General features: G+C 42.2%; 1 protein-coding gene across 2 annotated transcripts in view; it reads right to left on the bottom strand.

Annotated features, from left to right (window-relative positions):
* The window catches only part of MCMBP (minichromosome maintenance complex binding protein), a 38,747-nt gene extending 26,774 nt beyond the window's left edge, over positions 1-11,973 (bottom strand). The window contains exon 1 of one of the 2 annotated variants that reach the window (XM_081073997.1): positions 11,608-11,973. In XM_081073997.1, coding sequence (XP_080930123.1) covers positions 11,608-11,665 — 58 coding nt within the window. In that variant the 5' untranslated portion in view covers positions 11,666-11,973. The remainder of the gene's footprint in view (positions 1-11,607) is intronic. The other variant, XM_081073996.1, reaches the window with a different exon arrangement.
* Positions 11,974-12,764: the final 791 nt, after the last annotated feature.

Genomic DNA, 12,764 nt, shown 5'->3' with positions numbered 1-12,764 from the left:
TGGAGAAGTAGGACTGAAACATGCTGAGGTCCACAGGACTGGCATAGTATCTAGGTGAAGAGCACGACCAGAAGTTCAAGTTGGAGCACTAAGTGCCTGGAAGCTGCGTGTGGCCACTGTGACCCAGTCAGTCTGAAAACCAAGCCATGCCAGAGGAAAAGAGTGTGGCAGATTCCTGTACACGTAGTTTAACTACTTGCTGTAACCGAGCCAACACACTAGCCCACTCATGAATTCTGTTGCTGAGACATGTATTCGTCTTTTTAGGTTTAAGTAGGACCAAGCTGGGTCATTTGCAGCCATGAGTCCTGTTTAGCACACACATACCACTCTATTCTATTTCCTATGAATTCTTGGCCATCTGAATTTGACCACCACTGGACTTAATCTTGCTTTAGTTTAGGGGTCAGGAGAACTGAGGTTCTATTAGAAGACACTAATTCTTTGTGTCTTCTAGATGTATGTCTTTTGTCAGACACATGTAGGACATTTTCTCTGTAGCTTCCTTCTTGACATTCTTAATGGTATCTTTTGATGAGAAATTTTTCATTTTGATGAAGTCCAATTTATCTTTAATGTTTTTTTCTTTAATGGTTAATAACCCCAAGGTCGTAAATGTATCCTATGTGTTTTATATTTCATATTTAGGTCTGTAATCTGTATCATTTCCCCCCCCAAAACGATTGTACTTATTCCAGCATTATTTAATTAAAAGACTTTCTAGCACTAAATTGCTTTTGCACTTTTGTCAAAAATCAACTCACTGATTTTGTCAGTCTATTTCTAGATTCTCTATTATGTTTCTTTGATTTGTTTGTCTATCCTTATGCCAATACCATACTTACATATAGTGTCTTAATCACTATAGTTTGACAGTAAGTCTTAAAATCAGGTAGTTAAGTGCTTCAAGTTTGTCTTGATTATTCTTATCCTCGATCAACTTCTATGTAAAGTCCGATGAACCTCTGATGGCGTTAAGCCTGGAGAGTAATCTGAGGAGAACTGACATTTTAGCAATGCTGAGTCTATGAACTCTCCCAGGGGAGACAGCATAAGAAAGCCTACACGTGGACTGCTCCAGACTCCATGTGTCTTTTTCCCTTATCATCCAGCTGTGTATCCTCACTCTGCTGCTGTAATAAACCTTGGCCATGAGGACAGCTATACACTGAATCACACAAGTCCTTCTAGTTAGTCAATCTCTAAGGGCAGGGGTGGCCTTGGGTACCTCAATCTTTTTGATTGCCGAGTAGTATTCCACTGTCTAACTGAACCACAATCTGTTTCTCCAATCACCTGTTGACATTTAGATTATCTCTAGGTTTTGGTAATTATGAATAAAACAACCCACATTTATGTATCAGTTTGTGTGTGAACATAAGCCTTCATTTCTCTAGGTAAAAACCTAGGAATGGGACAGTTGGGTATATGATTAACATTCTGTTTTCCAGGTTGGCTGTACCATTTTGCATTTTCAGCAGCAATGTTAAGAGATCCAGCTGTCTGCATCCTTGCCAGTACTTGGTATTGTCTCCATTTTTGGTTTGTTTTTCAGTTTTAGTTGTTCTAACACGTGTGTAGTATCTCATCACAGTTTGAGTCTGCACTTCCCTTGTGGCTAACGATGTTGAACTGGTGCAGCGTCTATTTAAAACTTTGGCCCCTTTAAAAGAACTAGGTTGTTTAATTACCATTGTGTTTTCTTCACAAGTCTGGATACAAGTCCTCGATATATGATGTTTTCAAATATATTCTCCAAGTCTACAGCTCGTTTTTTCATTCTCCTAAGACATATCTTTTGTAGAACAAGAGTTTCTAATTTTGATGACGCCCAGTTTGATTATCAAAGTTTGATGGTGCGCGTTGTCTTTGTGCATCCCTAAGATCTCACCGCGAAACCCTGGGTCGCAAAGTTCTGTTCATTTTAAAAGTTTTAGTTTTTATACTTAGACCCATTTTGAGTTAATTTTTGTATAAGATATGAGATTTATGGGTTAAAATTCCTATTTTTGCATATAAATGTCTAGTTGTCTCAACATGTTTGTTCAAGAGTCTCCTTTTCCATTGAATTGCCTTTTGTACTTTTGTCAAAAATAATTAGGGCAACAGGGATGAACCTTAAAAACACGATGCTAAGTGAAATTATCCAGACGCAGAAGAATATTGTATAATTCCACATATCTAAGGTACCTAAAATAGGCAAAGTCATAGAAACAAAAACTAGAATAGAGGCTGCGGGTGAGTCTGGAAAGTATGTGGTTGTGATAGGCAGAATAATGGCACCCCCAAAGGTATCCACATCAAAATCCCCAGAACCTGTGAATATATTATCTTACATGGCAAAGGAAAGTTTAGGTAGAAGGTAGAATTAAAGTTGATAATTGCAAGACCTTAAAACAGGAAGATTATCTGGGTGGGTCCAATGGAATCACAAGGGTCCTTACATGTGGAAGATGGAGACAGAAGTAGTCAGAGTGAGAAGATGTGAAAAGAACTCGACCTGCTGCTTCTGGCTTTGCAGATGGAAGGGGGCCACAAGCCAAGAAATGCTGGCGGACTCTAGAAGCTAGAAAATGAATGGAAATAGATCCTCCTATAGAACCTCCAGAAAGGAACACAGTCCTGTTGACAAATTGATTTTATCCAAGTGAGATACGCATCATTCTGGCCTCCAAAAATGTAAGATAATAAATTTATATTGTTTTAAGCCACTAAATTTGTGATTTGTTACAGCAGAAATAGAAAATGAATGCTGTTTTTTGAGGAATTGGTCTGTGTCACTTAAGATGTTAAATTTATATTCATAGAGCTGATTTTATATTATCCTTTTCATGTCCATCCACTCTATGTTGATATCCCCCTTCATTTCTGATACTGGTAATTTGTGTCTTTTTGTTTTCCTTGCTAGTCTGGCGATAGGCTCATGAATTTTATCGATCTTTTTCATTTAAAAAAAAATAGCTTTGGGTTTCATTGATTTTCTCTGTTTTTCTTCTGTTTTCAGTTTGATTTACTTCTGCTCTTTATTAGTTCCTTTCTCCTGTTTGACTTGGGTTTGTTTTTCTCTTCATTTCTAGTTTCATAAGATAGAAGCTTAAATTATTAATTTGAGATCTCGTTTTCTTCTAATAAATGCACTTAATGCCTCTGAGCACATCTTTGGCTGTATCCCACAAATTTTGATGTGTTTTTATTTTCATATAGTTCAAAATATTTTTAAATTTCCCTGAGAGTTTTTTTTGTTCCATGGATTGCTTAGAAGTGTTATTTCCACAAGTTTGAATTTTCTTGTCATCTTTCTGTTACTTATTTCTAATCTAATTTTATAATGGTCAGAGAACATACTTGAGGATATCAATTCTTTTAAGTTTGTTAATATTAGCTTTATGACCCAGGCGGTGGTTTATCTTGCTGAATGCTCCACGTGAACTCAGACTGTCTACTCTGCTGTTGTTGGGTGGAGTGTTCCACAAATGTCAGTTAGGTCCACTTGGTAATGGTGCTGCACAGTTCTTCTCTATCGTTGCTGATCTTCTATCTACTCTGGTAGACAGAGTACTAAGAGATGAACAGTAAAATCTCCAATTATGACTAGAGATTTGTTTGTTTCTCCTTTCAGTTCTGTCAGTTTTTACTTCACGTATTTTGAAACTCAGCTGTTAGGTGCATTTACATTTACGGCTTCTCTTATGATGATGGGTACATGTTTTATACACTTGTCCAAAGCCATAGAATGTACAACACCAAGAATGAACTAATGTAGACCATAAACTTTGGGTGACAATGATGTGTCAATGTAGGTTCATCAATTGTGACAAATGTATCATTCTGGTGGGGATGTTGATAATGGGGGAAGCTATGCCTGTTTGGGGGTGAGGAAGTAATTGGGAAACCACTGTACCTTTGGCTTAATTTTGCTGTCAATCTAAAAGAGCTCTAAAAAAAAATAGTCTTCAAAAACCAGGACGGGAGAAAAGAGACTCAAATGGAGGTAAAATATAGTTTTAGAATGATTGTAAATTATAACGAAGTAATAGTAGCTGGTTTCATGAACTCTTAAGATTATGTCAGGCACCATTCTATGTACTTTGTATTCATTTTCTCATTTAATCCCTATGAGATTCCGTATGGAATCTCTTATTCCCATTTTACAGGTAATGAAATTGTGGTTAAAAAAAAAAAGGTTAATTTGACATTTTCACACTCAAAAGTTAGGAAGAGGGGCCAAGCAGTGGTCTAGTAAAAAAATGGTAGGAGTGGTGTGCCCTCCCTGCCAGCAATAAGGAGAGAACTTAAAAATAACAAAACCAACTAAAAGTCAGTCTGCTTTTGTCACCATTCATTTGCAATTCTAAACAATATCAGTGATAAGAATACTCTTCCTTGTAAAACCTTTTGTTGGTCTAAATCCTAAACAATTGTTGTTACTTCTGAGTTTAATATATATGGAAGTGTCAAATTAGCACATTTTTACTACTTACCCTTTAATAAATATTGCATTCTACGTGTAAATTAATTCAGAGAATCCCGTTACATAATTAGGTCCCAACAGACTCAGCTATGAGCATTTGAACATGAAAGCTCTAAGTGGTCCAGAGCAGTTGAAACTTGCCTAAGGCACAGTTAGTGTCCCCTAATCCCGTGGTACTCTAACTCGGAGACAAGAGATCGGAAGTAAACAACACAGTGCTTATAACGATGAAAAAACAGAAGTTGCGTTACTTCAATTCTATTTCCTCAGACAACTTGGAGTTTCTGTTTTTAATATTTAAAATAGTGAAACAGTGTGAAATGAGAAGTGTAGTAGGTGCAAATTTTAGCTCATACATGAAATACTTTACTGAATTTGAATACTATCTGTAATATTGAAATGTATTCTTCTTAGACTGTTATTTGCTTTAAAACTAAAGAATCAATCAAGAAAATGCATTAGTAACATCAGTGATAGGATTTGGTAACTGCCTAACATCTTTGGCAGGTGTTATAGTTTTATTAAAATTCACTTATTAGTTACCAGATAATTGTTTATGTAAAATATATCAAACTATAACCAAAAGACCAAAATTCAAACTATTAAGTAGCTATAAATACTACTGAGTAAAGAATTGAGCATTTTCATCCTGCAGGAACTTGGGAAGTTATTCTTAATTCAAAGAATTAACTATATACAATTAAAACAAAATTATCCACATCTGAGATGTGATACCCATGCCACCATGAAACCACATCAACACAGCAGAACTCAGCAACAAAAATTCTAAAATGGGAGGGACAAGGTGATGAAAGCAATGATGTCTGCATCAATTTTGAAATATGTAATAACCTCAGCATTGTGTACAGCTTCAACTCATGATTATTACTGAAAATAATTCTATAATAAAAAGAAGGGAGATGTTAAAAATGACCCACCCAGGGAGCCAAAATACCCAGTGTGTGGTCCAGGAGTTAAGCAGTCTGGCTCTAGTGTCTCTAATCTTAACCATTCTCTATTGCCAAAAGAACTAAAGCACAACAGATTCAATGCACTCTATATCAAAATGCTAACTGCCTTTTTTTTTCAGAGATGGACAATCTGATTCTAAATTCACATGGAAATGCAAGGGACTATGAACAGGCAAAACTATCTTGAAAAGGAACAAAGTTGGAAGACTCACATTTCCCGATTTCAAAACTTATTACATAGTTACAGTTTTCAAGAGAACCTGGTACTAGCATAAGGTTAAACAAATAGATCAATGGAATGCACATCTATGATCAATTGATTTTCTGGATAAAGGTGTCAAAACCATTCAGTGGGGGAAAGAACAGTCTTTTCAACAAGTGGTGCTGGGGAGCTTCTGGGTTGGTGGATGTATCCACATGCTGGAACGGTAGCCCATCCCACTTCCCTGGAAACAGGAGCTCCTGCATGAGGGACCCTTCCAGACTTACCCAATGTACTCTTCATCTGGCTGTTCATCTAGATACTTTATGATGTCTTCCATAACAAACTGGTAAATGTACAAAACAAACCAAAAACAAATGGTGCTGAGACCACTGAGTATCCACATGCAAAAGAATGAATTTGGATCCCTACCTCCTATCACGTAGAAAAATTAATTCTAAATGGACCAAAGACCTAAAACTACAAAACTCTTAGAAAGAACATAGTGTAAATCTTTGTGACCTGGCATTAGACAATGGGGTTCTTAAATATGGCACTATATGCAACTGAAGGAAAAATACGTGAATTGGACATAATCAAAATTAAAAACTTGTTTCAAAAGACACTATCAAGAAAGTGAAAAGACAATCCACAGAACGGGAGAAAATATTTGCAAATCACATATCTGATAAGGGTCTAATCTAGTATGCAGAATATATGAATATAAAGAATTCTTGGGGTGGCCAGATAGCTCAACAACAGGGTTGTTTCCCACATGGGCCAGTGAGCTGCACCCTCCACAACTAGAATGAAGACAACGAGCTTGAGCTTCTGGACGGGCCGGATGGCTCTGTTGGTTATCTCAACAACAAGGTTGCCGGGATGGTGGGCTGTGCCCACTGCAACTAAAGATTGAAAACGGCGACTGGACTTGGACTTGGAGCTGATGGGCCCTGGAGAAACACACTGTTCCCCAATATTCCCCAATAAAATTAAAAAAAAAAAGATTTATAAAATAATTCTTATAACTCAACAAAAAACCCAATTAAAGATTTTGCAAAAGATTTGAATAGATATGTCTCCAGACAAGATATATAGTCGATATACATATTAAAAGATGCTATTATCATTAATTAGGAAATGCAAATCAAAACCTCCAGATACCACTTCACACCCACTAGGATGGCTATAACTATAAAACAGAAAATAACGTGTTGGAGAAGATGTAAGAAACTGGAAACCTCATATATTGCTGGTAGAAATGTAAATGGGTGCAGCCACTTTGGAAAACAATTTGGCAGTCCTCAAAAGATTAAATATAAAATTATTATACGACCCAACAATCCCACTCCTAGGTATATTCCCAAGAGAACTGAAAACACACTCACTCACTCACTCACACAAAAACTGTATACAAATGTATACAGCAGCATTCCTTACAATAGCCAAAAAGTAGAAACATGCATCCACCCATGGTTGAATGAAGAAAATGGGGTACATCCACATAATGGAATATTATTTTCAGTGACAAAAAGGAATGCAGTGCTGATATATGCTACAACATAGCTAAACCTTGAAAATATTACGTTAAGTGAAAGAAGCCAGGCAAAAAAGTCCACATGTATGAATCCATTTCTATGAAACGTCCAGAACAGGTAAATCATAAACAGAAGTAGATTAGTAATGGTCAGAAAACAAGGTAGGGGGCAAGTGGGAGCGACTGCTAATAGGGATAAGGTTCCTTTTTGGGGTGATGGAAATGATAGGGGTGATGATTGCATACCATTGTGAATATACTAAAAACCAATGAATTAATTGTACATTTAAAAATGGTGAATTTGATGTCATGTAAGTTACATTGCAATGAAAAAACTTTAAAAGATAAAAACACTAGAAGCAAAAGGTTAAAGGTGGTTACTTCAGTGGGGAATGAGCATACTCTTACTCTTCATGCTGTTTTTTTCTAACCATGTGCAGGTAGTATTTAATAATTTAAAAATTCATATATACTTATACATCTTTATCCCTTTTGCCACAGTTGCCCAAGTTCTCTTCTCTGAGAACTTGCCCACCGTTGAGGTGTGGGCCTCAGTAGTGGTGACTGTCCTACATAACTCTGTGCCCTGGCAATAGCTGACTAGCTCACGAGTGGATTCCTGACTCCATGCTGAGCTAATCAGATTCTCTAACCCTCAAATTTGGGATTAAGTGGAAGACGCTAACTGGTGTGGGCTGGAACTGAGAACCAGTGAATTTGGGAGCTGTGGAGTTGCTGGGATTCCTGCTATCTTTCCGAAGTTTCTTATCCACTCAGCAGTCTCTTAGAATACCAAGCCACCCTGCCTGCCTTTGGGTTCTACGGCCTTACAACAAAGTCCTTTTTTTTTCAGTGACCTACTTGTCTGTCCCCAAGGTGGGCACAGACAAAAGGGGGTGAATTGTCTGTTTAGAATCATGGTGACAATAAAAAAGCAGACTGACTTTTAGCCAATTTTCTTAACAGCTTTAAATTCTCTAAAATGCTAGAAAATGCTCCTCCCTGCCCTCCTCTACACACCACTACTCTTTTTGGAAACGAGATACTCTGGTTCTAGTTCTGTTTGATACAACCTAAGTACCTTGAGTATAACCAAAAATAATGATCACGACCCAACCAAAAATCTAAAGAGAAAATAGTAAAGCAAATTAAGAGTTGATAAGCATCCCCACTTCTGAAATTAACAGCAGTTATTAATTCAAGTTATTAATCAATTCAAGCAAAGAAATTTTATTAAAAAAAATGATTAAAGAAGTGTACAAAACTTTTTTTTTTTAAGATTCCTGCCTTTTCTCAAGGGAAGCAATTGGATACGGCTCACTCAATGAGCACTCACGGTCAGGATCGACTCATTAGCATTATGTACATAACAGCGCCCAGCAGGGATCTGCTGAACTAAAGTATTCCTAAATCCTCAGTTAGGCCTTTGGTCCTCAATGTCCTGGATATAAAATCTTTTAGAAACTAGAATGGAAACCTTAAAGGCATTTTAGCAAGGCAGAAAAAATTTACATATGAACAATTGTAATATGGCAGATACAAATTCAAAATATAGATTGGGTCACAAAGATAAATTATGACTCATTATGATTGGTCACTCACAGAATTTCAAAGTTTCTTATGTGAACCAAGAATAAAGAATTAGGATTTGTATGTGAAAATAACTCATACGGGGTATGATCATGAATTCTCGGAATCAATGTAAGGTCTGCCAGGATTGTCCTAAGTTTGAGATTTGTAATCTCAGTACCCATCCCACTTTATACCATTTGTGATTGGTTAATCAGTTTTTTCCACAGCTTCTGTTCAGCAAATGTTCACTGAACACTTCTGATTACAAGGCGTATTGCAGGCAATGAGGACATACCGATGAATAAGGCAGATACACACGAAGAATTCCGAGTCAAAATCCAGCAAAGGAACCCAAGAAACAAGGAATTTCAACAACGCACTTTACATGTTCATCATTTCCAGGACACACAGGATCCTGGAGTAACATGGAATAAGGAACACCTTATTCCAACATCAGAGTAAGACTTAGCCAGGTAAGTGAAAGTGGAATGGGAGGGGGGAACCAGCTGATGCAGAAGGCCTAGAGATAAGGTTCAAAGGGAGAACTGAAAGAGGATTTAAGAGGTGAAATGTGATGAGGTCTGAGAGCTAGGCAGGGAACCAAGAAAGGTCTCAGAAACCACAACCGACATGTATTACTTTTCTGTCTGGGGGAAAAAATGGATTTAAAACACTTTCCTACTGGGCGGCCGGTTAGCTCAGTTGGTTAGAGCTTGGTGCTCTTAACAAAAAGGTTGCCAGTTCGATCCCTGCATGGGCCACTGTGAGCTGCGCCCTCCACAACTGGATTGAAACAACTACTTGACTTGGAGCTAATGGGTCCTGGAAAAACACACTTAAATAAAAAGTTTAAAAAAAAATACAAACAACAATTTCCTAGTAAACCAAAAAGAGTGTACAAGTTTAACTGACTCCTCACGCAAACATACCCGTGTGCTTTATAAAGGTATTCAATAAATTCAGTGATAGGAAAATGCAGCAAAAAATATAACATACTTCAGAATAGCTTCTACAAAAAATCATGACTACAAGACAGTATTAGTTTCTTCTCTATAAGACCCAACCCATATGGGAACAAGACATTCTTGGAGGAGTGGGGGAGAACCGGACACATCAACAAGGTCAAGGAGGTCCAGATCCCCACAATTCACAAAACTTACAAATTTCTGTAAAGCCAGTATTTTATATCCAAATTATACCCTTCCTGTACTAGGATGAGATGAGTCCCTTGGGAAACAAAATCTGACACAAATACATTCAAATCTATACCAAACATAAAACCATCTCATTTATCCAGCACAACTAGGGTACGGGGAATTTCTCATAAATAAATTTCATAAGTGTCAGTAACTGGAACTTCACCTTTTTATTTTATTTTATTGGGGTGGGTTTGTCCAGGACCCTTCAGCTCCAAGTCGTCCTTCAATCTAGTTGTGGAGGGTGAAACTCACGCGTCCATGTGGGAATCGAACTAGCAACCCTGTTGTTCAGAGCTCATGCCCTAACCAACTGAGCCATGCGGTGACCTGGAACTTCAACTTTTAAGCGCCAAAGCTTTTTTACTTTTGAATGATTTTTCCTATAAAGTATCTGTGCAGCTACACCCTTGAAAACTGTACAATTTAATCTTCACATTTTGAGGCCATTATTTTGGACATCAATTGTGGGTTCCAGTATTCATTATGAACCTCAATTACTAGCATTTAGTGGAGGGATATTTGCTCCTTCCTCAAAGCACTCTTGATGGATATACAAAGAGTTTTTTTGGCTTTTTAAAAAATATATATATATAGTTTATTTCTTGTTGATCAGGTTGTTAGTGTTCTCTGGCTACACTGCGAATGTCTGGGCCTTCTAATTTGTTGCCTCTAGTTTCCGCCTGGGAAACCAGGAAACTAGCTCAAATTATAGGGAAAAGGAGTAGGGTTGCTGAGTCCCCCCTATAAGAAATACACACGTTTCGTGCCATCAGTTTTGGCCGTTGGGACTATTTAGCTTACGAGGCGTTCTTACTAATATCCCACGATGTTTTCAAATGAACTAAGGCCACTCTACAGTCAAGTCAGGTGCCACGGGTCTTACACACACACCGTGATTTCTGGTTGGATTCGCCTCCACCACTAACTGCAAACAAGACGCGAGGGAGGTGTCCAAGTGCCCAGTGGATCGCACACAAACCTCAGAGTAACAACTGCAACTAAAACGCACGAGGCTTGTTTGCAGCCTTCTGAGCTCTTTGCACGTAGGAACTCGGCTGAGTGAGCTCCACCTTCCCGGCCAGCGGTGGCACAGGAGGAGATGTACACCAGCCGGGTTGTCAAGTCCCCCTAACAGAAAACTGAAGCCGCTCCACTGAATCTCATTTCGAAAAGGGAGGATGTGTGCACTAGTAGTTAGAGCCAACTTCTGCCGCGAGCGAGCGAGCGAGCACTCCGCCGACACACCGGAAGTTTTGAAATACCCCGCAGGCTGCCCGCAGGCAGAGCGCTTCTCCTTGGCCCCCCGCCGCCGGCCCTCGCGAAGGTGCGGGGACCTCCGAGCCTCGCCGCTCGCGGGGCTCGGGCCCCGGGGCAGCCACGCAGGGGAGTCCGGCCGTCAATCACGGCCGCCGCCGGCCGCTCGCCGCGTCACCTCGGCGGCTCCCGCAGCGGGAATCGGGCAGGTGGGAGGCACCTGCGGCGCGGCCCCAACACGGGGCGGGGGGCTCGGCGCCCGTCGGCGCGGGCCTGCCCGGCGGTCTCAGCCGCGCGAGCCCGCGAGGTGGCCCCGCGTGGGGCCGCGCGGCGGCGGGGCCCGGCCCCCGGCTCGGCGGACTCGGCGGCCCGCCCGGCCCGCCCCCGGCGCCGCCACTCACCGAAGAAGCCCTGCACGATCCCAAGCGGGTGGCTGAGCCAGTCCTCCCCACAGGGCATCTCGCCGACCGGCCGGGGCCGACGCGGCCCGGCGTCCCGCGCCGTGGCTCCTCCTCGGGGGCTCGGCAGCTCGTCGCCCGCGCCTTCCCACGCAGAGCGAGCCTCGCGGAGCTGTCCGCCCGACCTCGGGAAGCCGCGGCGGGGGTGGGGGCGGCGGCCGAGGAACGGCGGGAGACCCGCAGGCTGCGCGTGCAGACCCCCAGGCTCCACTTCGCACAATGGCGGGAAATAGGCGCCGCCGACCGCGATGCCTGCGACCTGGGTGGAGCTCGCGCGGGAGGGGCGGCGGGCGCGCGCTGCGCGGCCCCGCGGGCGGGAGGAGGGGCGGGCCGGCTCGGGCGGGGGCGGGGCGGGCCGGGCGGGGCGGGCGCGGCGGCCGCACGCCGCCATCTTGGGGACGGGCAGGAGGGTGGGCGCGCGGCCTCGGGTGCTGGCGCGCGTGGAGCCGGCCGTCGCAGGCCCAGGGTGACGTGTGGCTGCTGGACACGCAGCGCTGACGTGAACGGGGGAAGCTCCCGAAGGCCGGTTTACTAACTCCTAGTGCGAGGCCTTGCTCAGGCCGAAGCCGCACTAGCCCAAAAGCCCAAGTCCAAAGAGGCCTCAAAGCCATCGCTGGGCGATTCACGTGAGAAGCAGCCTTTGGTGTCCGCCCCCGTCCTCTTGGGGGGGTGTATGCGTGTGTCCTTGCCGGGTGCAACACTTTTCCCTGGCGCCTCCCCTCCCCCTCCTCCCCCCTCTGCCCCCCCCCCCCCCCCCCCCCGCTCCTTTTGCTGTCACACCCAGCACTGGGGTGCAGGGACTAGCTCCTGACTGGGAGGTGCGCTCACACCTGTGACAACACCCTGCCCTGTGTCTGCCTGGAAGCTGCATCAACTAGGAGCTTGGGCGAGTGTCCTGCGAAAGAAGGAAGACGGTGGCATCCGCATCAGAAAACGTCACATCTGTGCTAACCATTGAATGAGGAAATTTGGAAACTAAGTTCCGTAAAGAACTAGTCTGTTTTCCCCGGGCCTGGAATGTATCTGGGAAAACGGGTCTCGCCAGCTGAACATGGGGCGTTGTTAACAGCGGGAGGATGATCTGAATGGAGTCCAGAAAG

This window comes from Rhinolophus hipposideros, assembly GCF_964194185.1.
Source record: "Rhinolophus hipposideros genome assembly, chromosome: 15".
In the NCBI taxonomy this organism is placed as follows: domain Eukaryota; kingdom Metazoa; phylum Chordata; class Mammalia; order Chiroptera; family Rhinolophidae; genus Rhinolophus; species Rhinolophus hipposideros.
The sequence above is the reverse complement of the archived record's forward strand: the minus strand, read 5'-3'. Positions and strand labels throughout refer to the sequence as shown.